At 45.3% G+C, this 12,191-nt stretch overlaps 2 protein-coding genes across 5 annotated transcripts in view; one reads left to right on the top strand and one right to left on the bottom strand.

Annotated features, from left to right (window-relative positions):
- ephb2b (eph receptor B2b) overlaps window positions 1–12,191 on the top strand; it is a 113,164-nt gene that overhangs the window by 92,916 nt on the left and 8,057 nt on the right. The window contains exons 6-11 of one of the 4 annotated variants that reach the window (XM_084033346.1): window positions 1,988–2,112; window positions 5,045–5,207; window positions 7,249–7,357; window positions 8,570–8,637; window positions 10,144–10,257; window positions 10,387–10,634. In XM_084033346.1, the coding sequence (XP_083889472.1) occupies window positions 1,988–2,112; window positions 5,045–5,207; window positions 7,249–7,357; window positions 8,570–8,637; window positions 10,144–10,257; window positions 10,387–10,634 (827 nt within the window). Of the gene's footprint in view, window positions 1–1,987; window positions 2,113–5,044; window positions 5,208–7,248; window positions 7,358–8,569; window positions 8,638–10,134; window positions 10,258–10,386; window positions 10,635–12,191 lie in introns of all 4 variants that reach the window. The other 3 variants (XM_084033344.1, XM_084033347.1, XM_084033345.1) reach the window with 3 other exon arrangements.
- dhrs3b (dehydrogenase/reductase (SDR family) member 3b) overlaps window positions 1–12,191 on the bottom strand; it is a 138,063-nt gene that overhangs the window by 30,989 nt on the left and 94,883 nt on the right. The window lies entirely within an intron of this gene.

Genomic DNA, 12,191 nt, shown 5'->3' on the forward strand with positions numbered 1-12,191 from the left:
GCCGTCGTCTTGTGACGGCGAGGTGGAAAGGGATTGTGTCTGGACCTCACTGCAGAGAGACGTATGAGCGCTGTGGAGTCGGGGTGTAAGTGCTTCGCGGGGATGAAATACGGCACGTCCATTTATTACCCGCTGGCAGCGGCACGCCAGGACACGCTCACTCCCTTGACCATCACAGTTTATATGAGACATCATAATTTGTCGCCTCAGGTGGATGATTCTGTCGGGGTCAGGGGGCGGCGGCGAGGCAGCGCTGATTAGCTGATGACTTTTTTATCATTGGCTCTGACTCACTGTGGTCTACACGCTATATATTTTCTCCCCCCTCTGCCTGACAGGAAGGATTTCTCCACATAAAAACAAGCTAAATAAATATGATAGGGAGGATTTTAAACCCCCACACACACATGCAGACGTAGAGGGGCTGATTGCAGAGGCGTGGCGGTGGTCATTTCTTCATCAGCGGCGTTTCTTTGGAGAAGGCGTGCGGCTGAAGGGACCTCTCTTTATTGGCTGAGGGCTGCATGTGTGAGCAGCACGGGCCTGTAGGGGATGAGCGTGGGTGTCCATAAATCCTGCACAGCACCCCTCCTCCTGACACACACACACACACAGGCCTGCAGGCCTTGCCAGCTCCCCCCAGACAGAGCTTTTTATCTTCAGCCTCTCTTAGCTTTACACTGACCCACGGCACCCTGAACTAATCTTAATGGTTGTTGCAGGACGTGAGGTGATCACGCTCCCCTGACCTTATGGTTGCGCTGAAAAGAATGTACCAAGCATTAAGTCCCGGGGGCCGTGCACGACTATAGCAGGCCACCCATGATGGAACAAGTCATTAAGTCTACGACGGAGAATTGTGTTTACTTTCAAATACGTGAATGAAAGTCAGGAGAGGGATTGAAATGATGTACTTGTCACATGTATGACTAATATAAAGTAACTTCAAAAATACTTTGAATGTTTTTTCTTTTTTTTAAAGATGAATGTAGTCACTATCTACATGTCCAATGATCACATTATACGTTATAGTTTGTTGGCTTCTGTTGAAGGACCATACCGATGGTTCTAATTAACTAATAATGTAAACTTCACATCAATTTGCAGTCTCTAATTTAGTTTGCATTATGACTAAGTAGTACTAGCAAACAAATGGCTACATTGTAAAAAAGGAAAAGAAAAGAAACACACTGTAAATAGCATTAAATCTGTTGCCGTTCACAGGTTGTCCAGCAAACCCTAAAAATGTCAAGCATAGTTAACATAGTTCTCCATGCCGTTAGTCAATAATTATGCCCTCTGGGGAAATAAACAAGGCTCTGGTGTTGGTCTATCCACATAAAGCAACTTTCAGAAGTTTCTAAATGTTGATTTTCACAACCTTCTGAATGGCACGGGAAACCGATGTGTGCCTGGGAAGTAAGAAAATAATCTAAAAATTGAAACGGTAATTTAAAACACATGCAATTTGTAGTGTGGAAAACCTCTGCTGTGGTCTTTAAAGTTCTCCCATACATGAATAAACAACTCCAACTAAATCAAATTAGAAAGTGAGGGACCAAAAAAAAAACCCGGCGTACTCGAAAAAGAAAAGAAAAAAAGATTTACGGCGTTTGTTTGTGTAGTTTATGTGCATGTAACGCATGGTGGTCTGGTGATTTCAAAATGATTTATTTGGAGAACGTGGTCTGTTATCAGCGGTTTGACAAGCGTGAATTAATCACACGAAAATCACAGTCGACACCGGGAAGTCCCGCGAGGCTGCTTGTGTGGTTTTAGCCGGCGTTGTAACTCGCTGCTCGTCTGGCCGTGAGACTCACAGGGAGGAGGAGGCTGCAGTATATCACACCGACTTTTACGCCGTTGCGTATTACACCTTTTTGCAGAGTCTGGTGTTTGGCTGCTGCTGTTTAAAGATGCTGTAAAAGTCTTCCGTGTGTGACTTGATGAAGTCCTCGTCATTAACAAACCCTTCTGTCCTCCACAGCTCCGTCCACCGTCTCCATCATGCATCAGGTCAGCCGCACGGTGGACAGCATCACGCTGTCCTGGTCCCAGCCGGACCAGCCCAACGGAGTCATCCTGGACTACGAGCTGCAGTACTATGAGAAGGTATCAGGGATTCCTTCCTGACCCTTAAAGACATTTCCTCTCTCCTCCCCCCGCCCCTCTGAATAAATGATGCTTAGATGATGCTTACATTCAGAACATCCCTCACACTCGCTTTGCATAACAGCACCTCCTAGCAGTCGGAGCTTCTGAGCATTGCTCAGAACTTCTGCTCGCTCTCTTTCAATTATAATGACGGTCAGTCACTGGGAGAGGAAACGCAGCTCTCGGCCCAGCAGCAGCATTAACAGCAGCAGCAGCAGCAGCAGCATTAACTGCAGCAGCAGCATTAACAGCAGTAGCAGCAGCATTAACAGCAGCAGCAGCATAGCAGCAGCAGCATTAACAGCAGCAGCATTAACAGCAGCAGCAGCAGCAGCAGCATTAACAGCAGCAGCATTAAAAGCAGCAGCAGCAGCATTAACAGCAGCAGCATTAACAGCAGCAGCATTAACAACAGCAGCAGCATTAACAGCAGCAGCATTAACAGCAGCAGCAGCAGCATTAACAGCAGCAGCATTAACAGCAGCAGCAGCAGCAGCATTAACAGCAGCAGCATTAACAGCAGCAGCATTAACAACAGCAGCAGCATTAACAGCAGCAGCATTAACAGCAGCAGCATTAACAACAGCAGCATTAACAGCAGCAGCATTAACAGCAGTAGCATTAACAGCAGTAGCATTAACAGCAGCAGCATTAACAACAGCAGCAGCAGCAGCATTAACAGCAGCAGCAGCAGCAGCATTAACTGCAGCAGCAGCATTAACAGCAGTAGCAGCAGCATTAACAGCAGCAGCAGCATAGCAGCAGCAGCATTAACAGCAGCAGCATTAACAGCAGCAGCAGCATTAACAGCAGCAGCATTAAAAGCAGCAGCATTAACAGCAGCAGCAGCAGCATTAACAGCAGCAGCATTAACAGCAGCAGCATTAACAACAGCAGCAGCATTAACAGCAGCAGCATTAACAGCAGCAGCATTAACAACAGCAGCAGCAGCATTAACAGCAGCAGCATTAACAGCAGTAGCATTAACAGCAGTAGCATTAACAGCAGCAGCATTAACAACAGCAGCAGCAGCAGCATTAACAGCAGCAGCAGCATTAACAGCAGCAGCATTAACAGCAGCAGCATTGACAGCAGTAGCATTAACAGCAGCAGCAGCAGCAGCATTAACAGCAGCAGCATTAACAGCAGCAGCATTAACAGCAGTAGCATTAACTGCAGCAGCATTAACAGCAGTAGCATTAACAGCAGCAGCATTAACAGCAGCAGCAGCATTAACAGCATTAGCAGCAGCAGCAGCAGCATTGACAGCAGCAGCATTAACAGCAGCAGCAGCAGCATTAACAGCAGCAGCATTGACAGCAGCAGCATTAACAGCAGCAGCATTGACAGCAGCAGCATTAACAGCAGCAGCAGCATTAACAGCAGCAGCATTGACAGCAGCAGCATTTACAGCAGCAGCATCATTAACAGCAGCAGCAGCAGCATTAACAGCAGTAGCAGCAGCAGTATTAACAGCAGCAGCAGTATTAACAGCAGTAGCAGCAGCATTGACAACAGCAGCAGCATTAACAGTAGCAGCAGCATTAACAGCAGCAGCAGCAGCAGCATTGACAGCAGCAGCATTGAGAGCAGCAGCATTAACAGCAGTAGCAGCAGCATTGACAGCAGCAGCAGCATTAACAGCAGTAGCAGCAGCATTGACAGCAGCAGCAGCATTAACAGCAGCAGAAGCACTAACAGCAGCAGAAGCATTAATAGCAGTAGCAGCAGCATTAACAGCAGTAGCAGCAGCACTAACAGCAGCAGAAGCATTAATAGCAGCAGCAGTATTAACAGCAGCAGTATTAACAGCAGCAGCATTAATAGCAGCAGTATTAACAGCAGCAGCGAGGGCTGCTGGGATCGATACACAGAGACTTGCGGTTGAAACGATGGTGCTGTAAGAACAGTGATGAAAAAGGAGGGCAGAGCTCCATCTGATCAGCAAACGTCCTCACAAGAAACAAATGTGCGTTTATTAAATGCACAGTGATGACTTAAAGAAGCACCCAGCCACACACACACACACATAAACACACGTGCACACACACACATATCTACGTGGCGTCTCCGCGCTGAGCCGTTCCACTTCTGAGTCTAATTCCCTTTTCTGACACTGCTGGAGAGAGCTGTCAAAACAATTGTCCCGGCCCCTGCTGTGACTCAGAAGTGTGCACAGATCAGCGGGTTGAAGGGAGCAGCTAAAAGAGGCTCCGTCTCCGCTGCTCTCAGACCTGTCAGGAGCCGCTGTGAAATATACGGCTGTGATCATCAGACGGCAGCGGCTCAGAAAACACCGCCTGACCTGAAACTGCCACGAATCTACCTTCTTAACTGCATCTGCCGACTGTGTGTGTGTGTGTGTGTGTGTGTGTGTGTGTGTGTTAGACTCCTTCACTCCTGCTGATTTATCAAACATGATGCCGTTTGTGGCAGCAAATTATTCAGATTAGTTCTATTGTGGTTCCTGCGGCTGTTTGTAAGACAAACTTCTGATGCGTTTTTCTACTCTGGCGAAGCTACAATACAGGGTTTATTCTGTTCAATGCTTTGGCTTCTAAATAGAAAAAATAACAACTTTATTGCCTGGTGAAAAGTTGTCTTAGGTTAGGGACTCACAGGAACATGAAATGAAAAATGTAATTAAATAAATAAATAAGAGCACGTTTGCAAAGCTGTGTTTAATGTAGTGGCTGTTTAAGTGAAAGAGTTGGGCCAGATGTGCTGAAGTGGCTTCCTGATTGGAGGAGCTGAGAGGAGAAGGTGGAGCGAAGGGTCCTCAGTGATGGATGGATGGATGGATGATATTGTTGTATCATTTGTTCCTGGATCTTAACCCTGAACTATGTAATTACTGCTGTGAGTACATGTGTACTTTCCTTTCTCCCAGGACCAATCAGAATACAACGCCACCGCCATCAGGAGCCAGACCAACACGGCGGTCATCCGCGGCCTGAAGCCCGGCAGCATCTACGTGTTCCAGGTCCGGGCCCGCACCGTGGCCGGGTTTGGACGCTACAGCGGCAAACTCTACTTCCAAACCATGACCGAGGGTGAGAACTCAGCTCATGTCACGCAGCGGCCTTATCGCCTCTCACACACACACACACACACACACACACACACACACACACACACACACACAGCTGTGTGGAGTACACAGATATTCCAAAACCAGATGAATAAGGAAAACATCCCACACTAAATTATTTCATTATTTATAATTCAGCTTTCATGATTTCTTCCCTTCATGTGTGTTTTTTTGGTCGTTTGTCACCATAAGCGTTGGAGTCAAGGATGAGGTTGAAGTCGTGTTATCTTTGAGCTGCGTGGCGGCAGAGCAGGGAACACAAACACCAGTCATGGAGGTTAAAGTGGGAGCCAAGGCCCGGGTTCTGGGTTTCCCCTCTGAACATCTCCTTCCTGCAGAGCCCACGGCCATCATTAGCCTTCCAGTTCCTACCAACATCCCTGATGCTGCACAAACTCACTCATATCGGCCATTTCTGAGGAAACTGAGAATATGTTAGACTCAAGTGGTTTTTACTGGGGGGGAAAAAAGTTCTTTTAAGAACAGAAGACCGTTTTTATGTTCCCATGCAACCAGGATGTGTCCTGCTGTGAGGAGACACTGAGTACCATCGTTTAAATAAAACATGCACTTTGTGATGAGAACAGTTTGGAAAAGGCTGAAGGGAGGGGAAACTGAGCAGAAAGTTACAAAAAGAAGACTAAATTAGTGTTTGCAATATGATTTGTATCTTTAATTTGGGGATTTTGTTCAATCCCATTATGAAATATTGAATAAATTGCCCCTTTTAAATGTTTTATTAGACAGTGGTACCTCAATGCTCACTGTTTTCCAGAGTTATAAATATTACACATGTAAAAAACACGCTAATGTAGTTACTAGTAATATTCTTGTGTATTTCTCAAATACCATAGAATGGGAGTAGAACAGAATCAAGTAGCCAGATGGTCATATTTACGTCTCCTGTTGTCACTGCGACTTCTAACTGCTGCATCAACCGACTCACGGCGGCGTCATGTGATCAACAACAACGCCGGGCATCTAGTGGGCGTGTCCAAACAGTCGGGTCACACCAGCTGTTCACTTTTTATAAACTAGAAAAGAAAGAAAGTGGAAATCCGTGAGTGGAGGCTGCTGTCAATGTAAATAATAGCATAGAAAAACCAAAATAAATCTTCATAGGCAACGTTTTAATTATTAATGTACAGTTATTGTCAACAAACACTTGGCTATAACTGTATTATAGTATTATTCATCAAAATGTCCACACATAGTACAAGTAGACTAATCGGAGGGATTAAAGACGTGTTCCTCCATATAAGAAACAATATTTACTCATATTTAATACCCTGAAAATCACTGAATGTCAGAAAGACAAATAACACAACTAGAAATCCTTCAAGAAGAAAAGAGGTGACACGTGATGTAAAATAAGTACAATATAGTGAGTACTAGTATTTATAAAAAGGAATACTATTTTTCTCTGGTGAACGAGGACCACATTAATGTCACCGGCTCAGTTAACAGAGGACCAGCTTTTATCCCCAAACACATTATATGTAGGACTTATTTAAAAAAAAACATACATTTTGTTCATAAACTATATACATAAAACCGTCGGGATCTCGGGTGAGAGACAGATAAAGAGACAGAGAGAGAGAGAGAGAGAGAGGGCCTGACTCTGGCCTCCGTGTGCCCATTCAGTAGCTGGATTCCTGCTCTTGGCTGTCTGATCGGTCTGGGTCTCACCCAAACATGCTCTCCCTCTCTCTGTCTCTCTCTCTCTCTCTCTCTCTCTCTCTCTCTCTCTCTTCACACGCCGTCTGCCAGATGATTGGTCCGTATCGTCGGAGCACATTCATCGTGCTTCGGAGAAAAATGGTCCGTAGCCAAGACGCTCGTTTGGTTTCACCCGGCCGTATGTCTGTCTGTCACCCGTCGCTCCCTCCATATGCAGCGGCTCAGATGCCTCCCCATATGTTTCAGTGTGTGTGTGTGTGTGTGTGTGTGTGTGTGTGTGTGTGCATGGCACCCTGTTTATGTACGTTTTCTTCCTCCTACAGAGGAATACAACACCAGCATTCAGGAGAAGCTGCCTCTCATCATCGGCTCGGCAGCTGCCGGCCTGGTCTTCCTCATCGCCGTGGTCGTCATCATCATCGTCTGCAACCGGTGAGTCAGTCCTGTCCCAGTTGGTGTTGGAACGATCCAATGAAGCAGCTGCACTCGCTGGTAAAGTGGACTCTTCCACTTTTGTTTAAGTCGCTTTTAATGGCTGAGGTTGTCCGAGGTCTGTTGGCTTGTTTACGACTCGTGTTTAAATAATAGTTCAATTATGGTGTTTACCTATCTCTCTTCAGCTTTATTGTTCTTGCCTGTAGCTGTTAGTACTTCTATCTTTAAAAAAATAAATCATTGAAAAACTGCTCTTGGAGCCGTTGAGCGAAAAAAAGAAAGAAAAAAGTCAAATTCCTCGTGTGTGTACACATACTTGGCCAATAAAGCCCAAATTCTGGTTTTGATTAAAATAGGATAAATGTGAGTTGTGGAGAGATAAAACCATCTGGTTTTCAGAGATATTAATTCTTAATAAAGTCCAGTCTTTCAGCAGCAGGAGTAATATATAAAAGTCAACATTGAATAACAGTAAAGTTCTGTAGGTGCTGCTGCTCGGCGGGGATCAGATTGTGTGCAGCTCTGCCAAGGCTGGAGTTTCAGTCCAGTCCTCCACAGCAAACCGATGCACAGATCCTTCATTTCAGAGCATTTATTCTGCTTGTATTTCCCCCCAACGTTACATTTGTTTCTTGCCAAATGACACGGGTCGCCCGTTGCATTGTGGGAGAGTTTGGGAACTTGGCCAGGACGAAATAAAAGTGTGTGATTGAGCGTTTTGAGATCTGTTGGATAGTCGAGGAAATAAAAAACGGTTTCTAATGCCCTATCACAGAACGTATAAAGATTCAGATTTAATGTCCGAGCTGACAGATCGCTCTGATAGATGATCGTTTTAATTGATCTTCAGAACGCTAAAAGGTTTGCTCACAGCTCAGTGAAATACATGAGCACCTCTGGGTGCTCAGACAGGCGTATCTGGGACTTCCTTGAAACCTTGTCCGTGTCTACAACCAAACTATCCCACAATGCATCACACAATGAATCAGACATGGATCTGTGAGGTGCATCTTTTTTTTTAAATGTTGCTGCCCACAGGAAAGGAAAATATATTTTCCAGTGCAGCAAAGAAGAATAAACAAATCTCTGTGATGTGAGTCGGTGCGTCTCGTGTGTAGGTCGACCTTCGGGGTGTGTTTGATCTCTGTCCCTGCCCCTCCCTGCCCTGTCTGCTTCAACCGGGTCTAGAGTTCTTTGTGTTTCCCCCAGGAGGCGTGGCTTTGAGAGGGCCGACTCCGAATACACGGACAAACTGCAGCACTACACCAGCGGCCACAGTGAGTAAACCACACACACACACACACGCACACACACACACACACACACACACACACACACACACACACACACACACACACACATACACACACACACACACACACACACCTGTCTCCATAACTACCAGCTCTCACAGCCGTCTCTCCATGCCCGTCATTCAGCCCCTCACACACACACACACCTGTCTCCATGGCTACCACCTTGCATGCTGGTGTCCTTGACTACGGCCCCGGCAGAGCACCCCCCCCCCCCCCCCCCCCCCCCTACCTACCTACCCACCCACCCAGTAATCCTGCCTTGTCTGACTCACTCGGAGTCTGGCTTTAACCACATCAAAGTGTGTGTTGGGAGCATCATCACATTTCATAGTTAACTCAATCCATTGAGGTGGAAATAGGTCAACCTTCACTCACGTTAACGCCATTAGCATGCTAATGCAACATGAGTCATTTGTCCATTGTTAAAAAAAAAAAGACGAAATGAATGGATGCTCTCAATGACTTTTCTGACTTCATACATCGTAAGCGGAGAGCTTGAATGACAAGAATGCAGAAATGAATCCGTCATTTCAACCGCGGCTCCGCCTCCTCAGATATTAAAGCTAATAATCCATCGTTCTCCCTGCATGTGTGTGGAGACATGCAGGAAGTTTATACCTTCATTTGCTCATTTGATTGTGTAATCACCAACCTGCCTCGTCTTCTTCATGTTAATCTCAAAAAGCTTCACGCTGTAATCCAGTCTGGTGTTTGACAGCGATTAGCAGAAGCTAAACGTGTGCAGCCTGATCTCAGAGCAGCTACAGTTCAAGCTTCTTGTGTTTGGTGGTCTTTGCCATCGTAGCGGGGTGGTCTGTCCGGTCACATCCTCTATCCTCCATCTGTTCATCTCTGCGGCACGTTTCTTCAGCGTAGCTCGCCAGGCTTTTTTTTTTCGGGTGCTACGCTTCTCTGCAGCAGCTCAGTATCCATTCAAAATAGCCTCGGGCCTGATGTGGAAGGTGAGAGACGAATAATCGGATTTAAAACTCAGGACACTTAAGTCCCCGGACACTTAAAGGGCCACCTTAAGCCAATTTACCTGGCATCAGGGCTTAGGAGAGCCAATTTATTTCTTGGAGTGAAGCTGAGCGATGCTGAGACAGGTCCGGCTTTTCTCTCCCCAGTGTTAATGGCACTATGACTCACGGGAGATGATATATATATTAACCTGCCTTATCACAAGCTGAGAAGACTGGAGCGGTGTCCTTGCTGGCTGAACAGCAGCACACAGTAGCCACGAGGCAGGAGTCACAACATAACTACACCTCCACCTCCACCCCTCCCCCACCTCCATCTCTCAACCTTCACCACCTGAATGTCACACATGAAAATGGCATAATTGTACAGTAATGCGTGAATGCAGGCTGGATTGATTGTGAGTGTGGAGCCCGTAGGAGTGCAAGCATGACCAAGAGGAGGATCAAATATTATAGAGGTTCTTTCCTTTTTTCCAAGTGACTCCAGGAATGAAGATTTATATTGATCCGTTCACATATGAGGACCCCAACGAGGCTGTGAGGGAGTTTGCCAAGGAGATTGATATATCCTGTGTGAAGATTGAACAGGTCATTGGTGCAGGTAATGGAAAAATCAGACTGGAAACGTGCATGGAATGGAATAGACTTTTATTTGATTTCTAAATACGAGTGGATGCAAAGAGCCGCGCTCATTTCTTTCTTTCTTCTTCCACACGTGCCTTGTTAACAGGAGAGTTTGGCGAGGTGTGCAGCGGGAACCTGAAGCTGCCCGGGAAGCGGGAGATGTTCGTGGCAATAAAAACGCTGAAGTCTGGCTACACGGAAAAGCAGAGGCGGGACTTCCTGAGCGAGGCCAGCATCATGGGCCAGTTCGACCACCCCAACGTCATCCACCTGGAGGGCGTGGTCACCAAGAGCAGCCCCGTCATGATCATCACCGAGTTCATGGAGAACGGCTCGCTGGACTCCTTCCTCAGAGTGAGCAAACTATTTTATTATTATTATTATTATTATTATTACTGTTGTTTCTTCACCTCTGAAGAAAGTGGTCTACAGGGTTTTAAATCCCACCAATGATAATCAACTCAAAGCTGTCAATAGAGTCTGATGCTGTAAATGAATAATGACATTATGTACCAGCCAGTCAGAAGATCATAATAAACATTCTATAGGAAAAATGACAGATTTTAACTTGCATTCATCAAGATGAGATACGTGGTGTTTTACATCAGTAGATTTGGAAAAAACAGTTGCATTATATTTACTGATATAAGTTGCATAGTTGCTCATATACAACGGCGAGAGAGGGGGGCAATATTACGGGTAAAAAAAGGTTAAAAATGTATTACGATGCTAACAACCAAGCATCTATGCTAGCTAACGTCCCATGAATGTACGTATTTATGTTTGTAATGAATCATCCCAACGTGTGACATCACCTCGTTAAGGTCCTTAGGGTGATGATGCTTTTATTTATATGAGTGTTTATTGATCGGGGCGGTTGAGCTAAGATGCTAGTGGTAGCTTTCACTTGTTGTCATGGCAACGGCAAACATCCGGTGTTAGTGGAACCAAGCCACTTGTTTATAAAGGATATATAAATGTCGCAAATTTGCCACTTTTCTTCTCTGAATATCGGCCCCTCTTTTCTTCTCTGAATATCTGCCCCCTCTCTCTCGGCTGCGTTTATTTTTATTTTTTTTAAACGCCGTCGTACTCAGACGAGAATGACAAACCTGCTGCTGTCGAGCTGCTTCACAGACTGACAAGACGAGCTGCTGCAGAACTCTCAGCGCAAAAAACACACGTTAGGATGATGTCAAAAGTTTAATGTGGGTTTCTGTCAGCGTTCCACTCGACAGCTGACACGCTACCTGTCAGAAACCAACAGCCAAGGTTCCTCTAAACCCGCATAATTAAAGTTCATCAACTACAGCTGAGTGAGCCTATTGATGACACTTATTCATGCTTTCAGCTTCTTACACTCTTCCTTATGTGAAGCAACACTTGGATATTACAATTTAATGATGTTTTCTCTCTATATTTGATATTTTCAGTTCATTTCATTCTTTGTTGTTTTAACTTTGCATTCACACCACATATCAGAAACACACACTCATCCTCCTCCCCTGATAAGAAATACGCAGAGCTCACAAGTTCATGGGATTTTTTTAATTTTCATAATCTAACCAGAGAAAAGACATTCTCTCCCCCCACTTTACGACTCGCATAAATAATTCAAATCCTTTGTGAGACTTAAAATGAGATGTCAGATGTTTGGAGAATGAATGGGGTCATAAGATGAGATGTCACACGGCCTTTCACCATCCGTCTCAGGATGTTAGTGAAATATAAACTTCTTCTTCTTTCCTAATATGACTTTTTGTATGCTTTCATCCTCGCTAATTGCTCTCTTCACGTTTTTTGGAAGGAGCAGGAAAAGGGCCTCTGATTTATGGAAATAGGGGATATATGATCTCCGTCCAAATTTAAATGATGTCATGGGAACTGTAGTTTATGTGGCAGAAAGAAAAC

Source organism: Eutrigla gurnardus, assembly GCF_963514095.1.
Source record: "Eutrigla gurnardus genome assembly, chromosome: 2".
Lineage (NCBI taxonomy): Eukaryota > Metazoa > Chordata > Actinopteri > Perciformes > Triglidae > Eutrigla > Eutrigla gurnardus.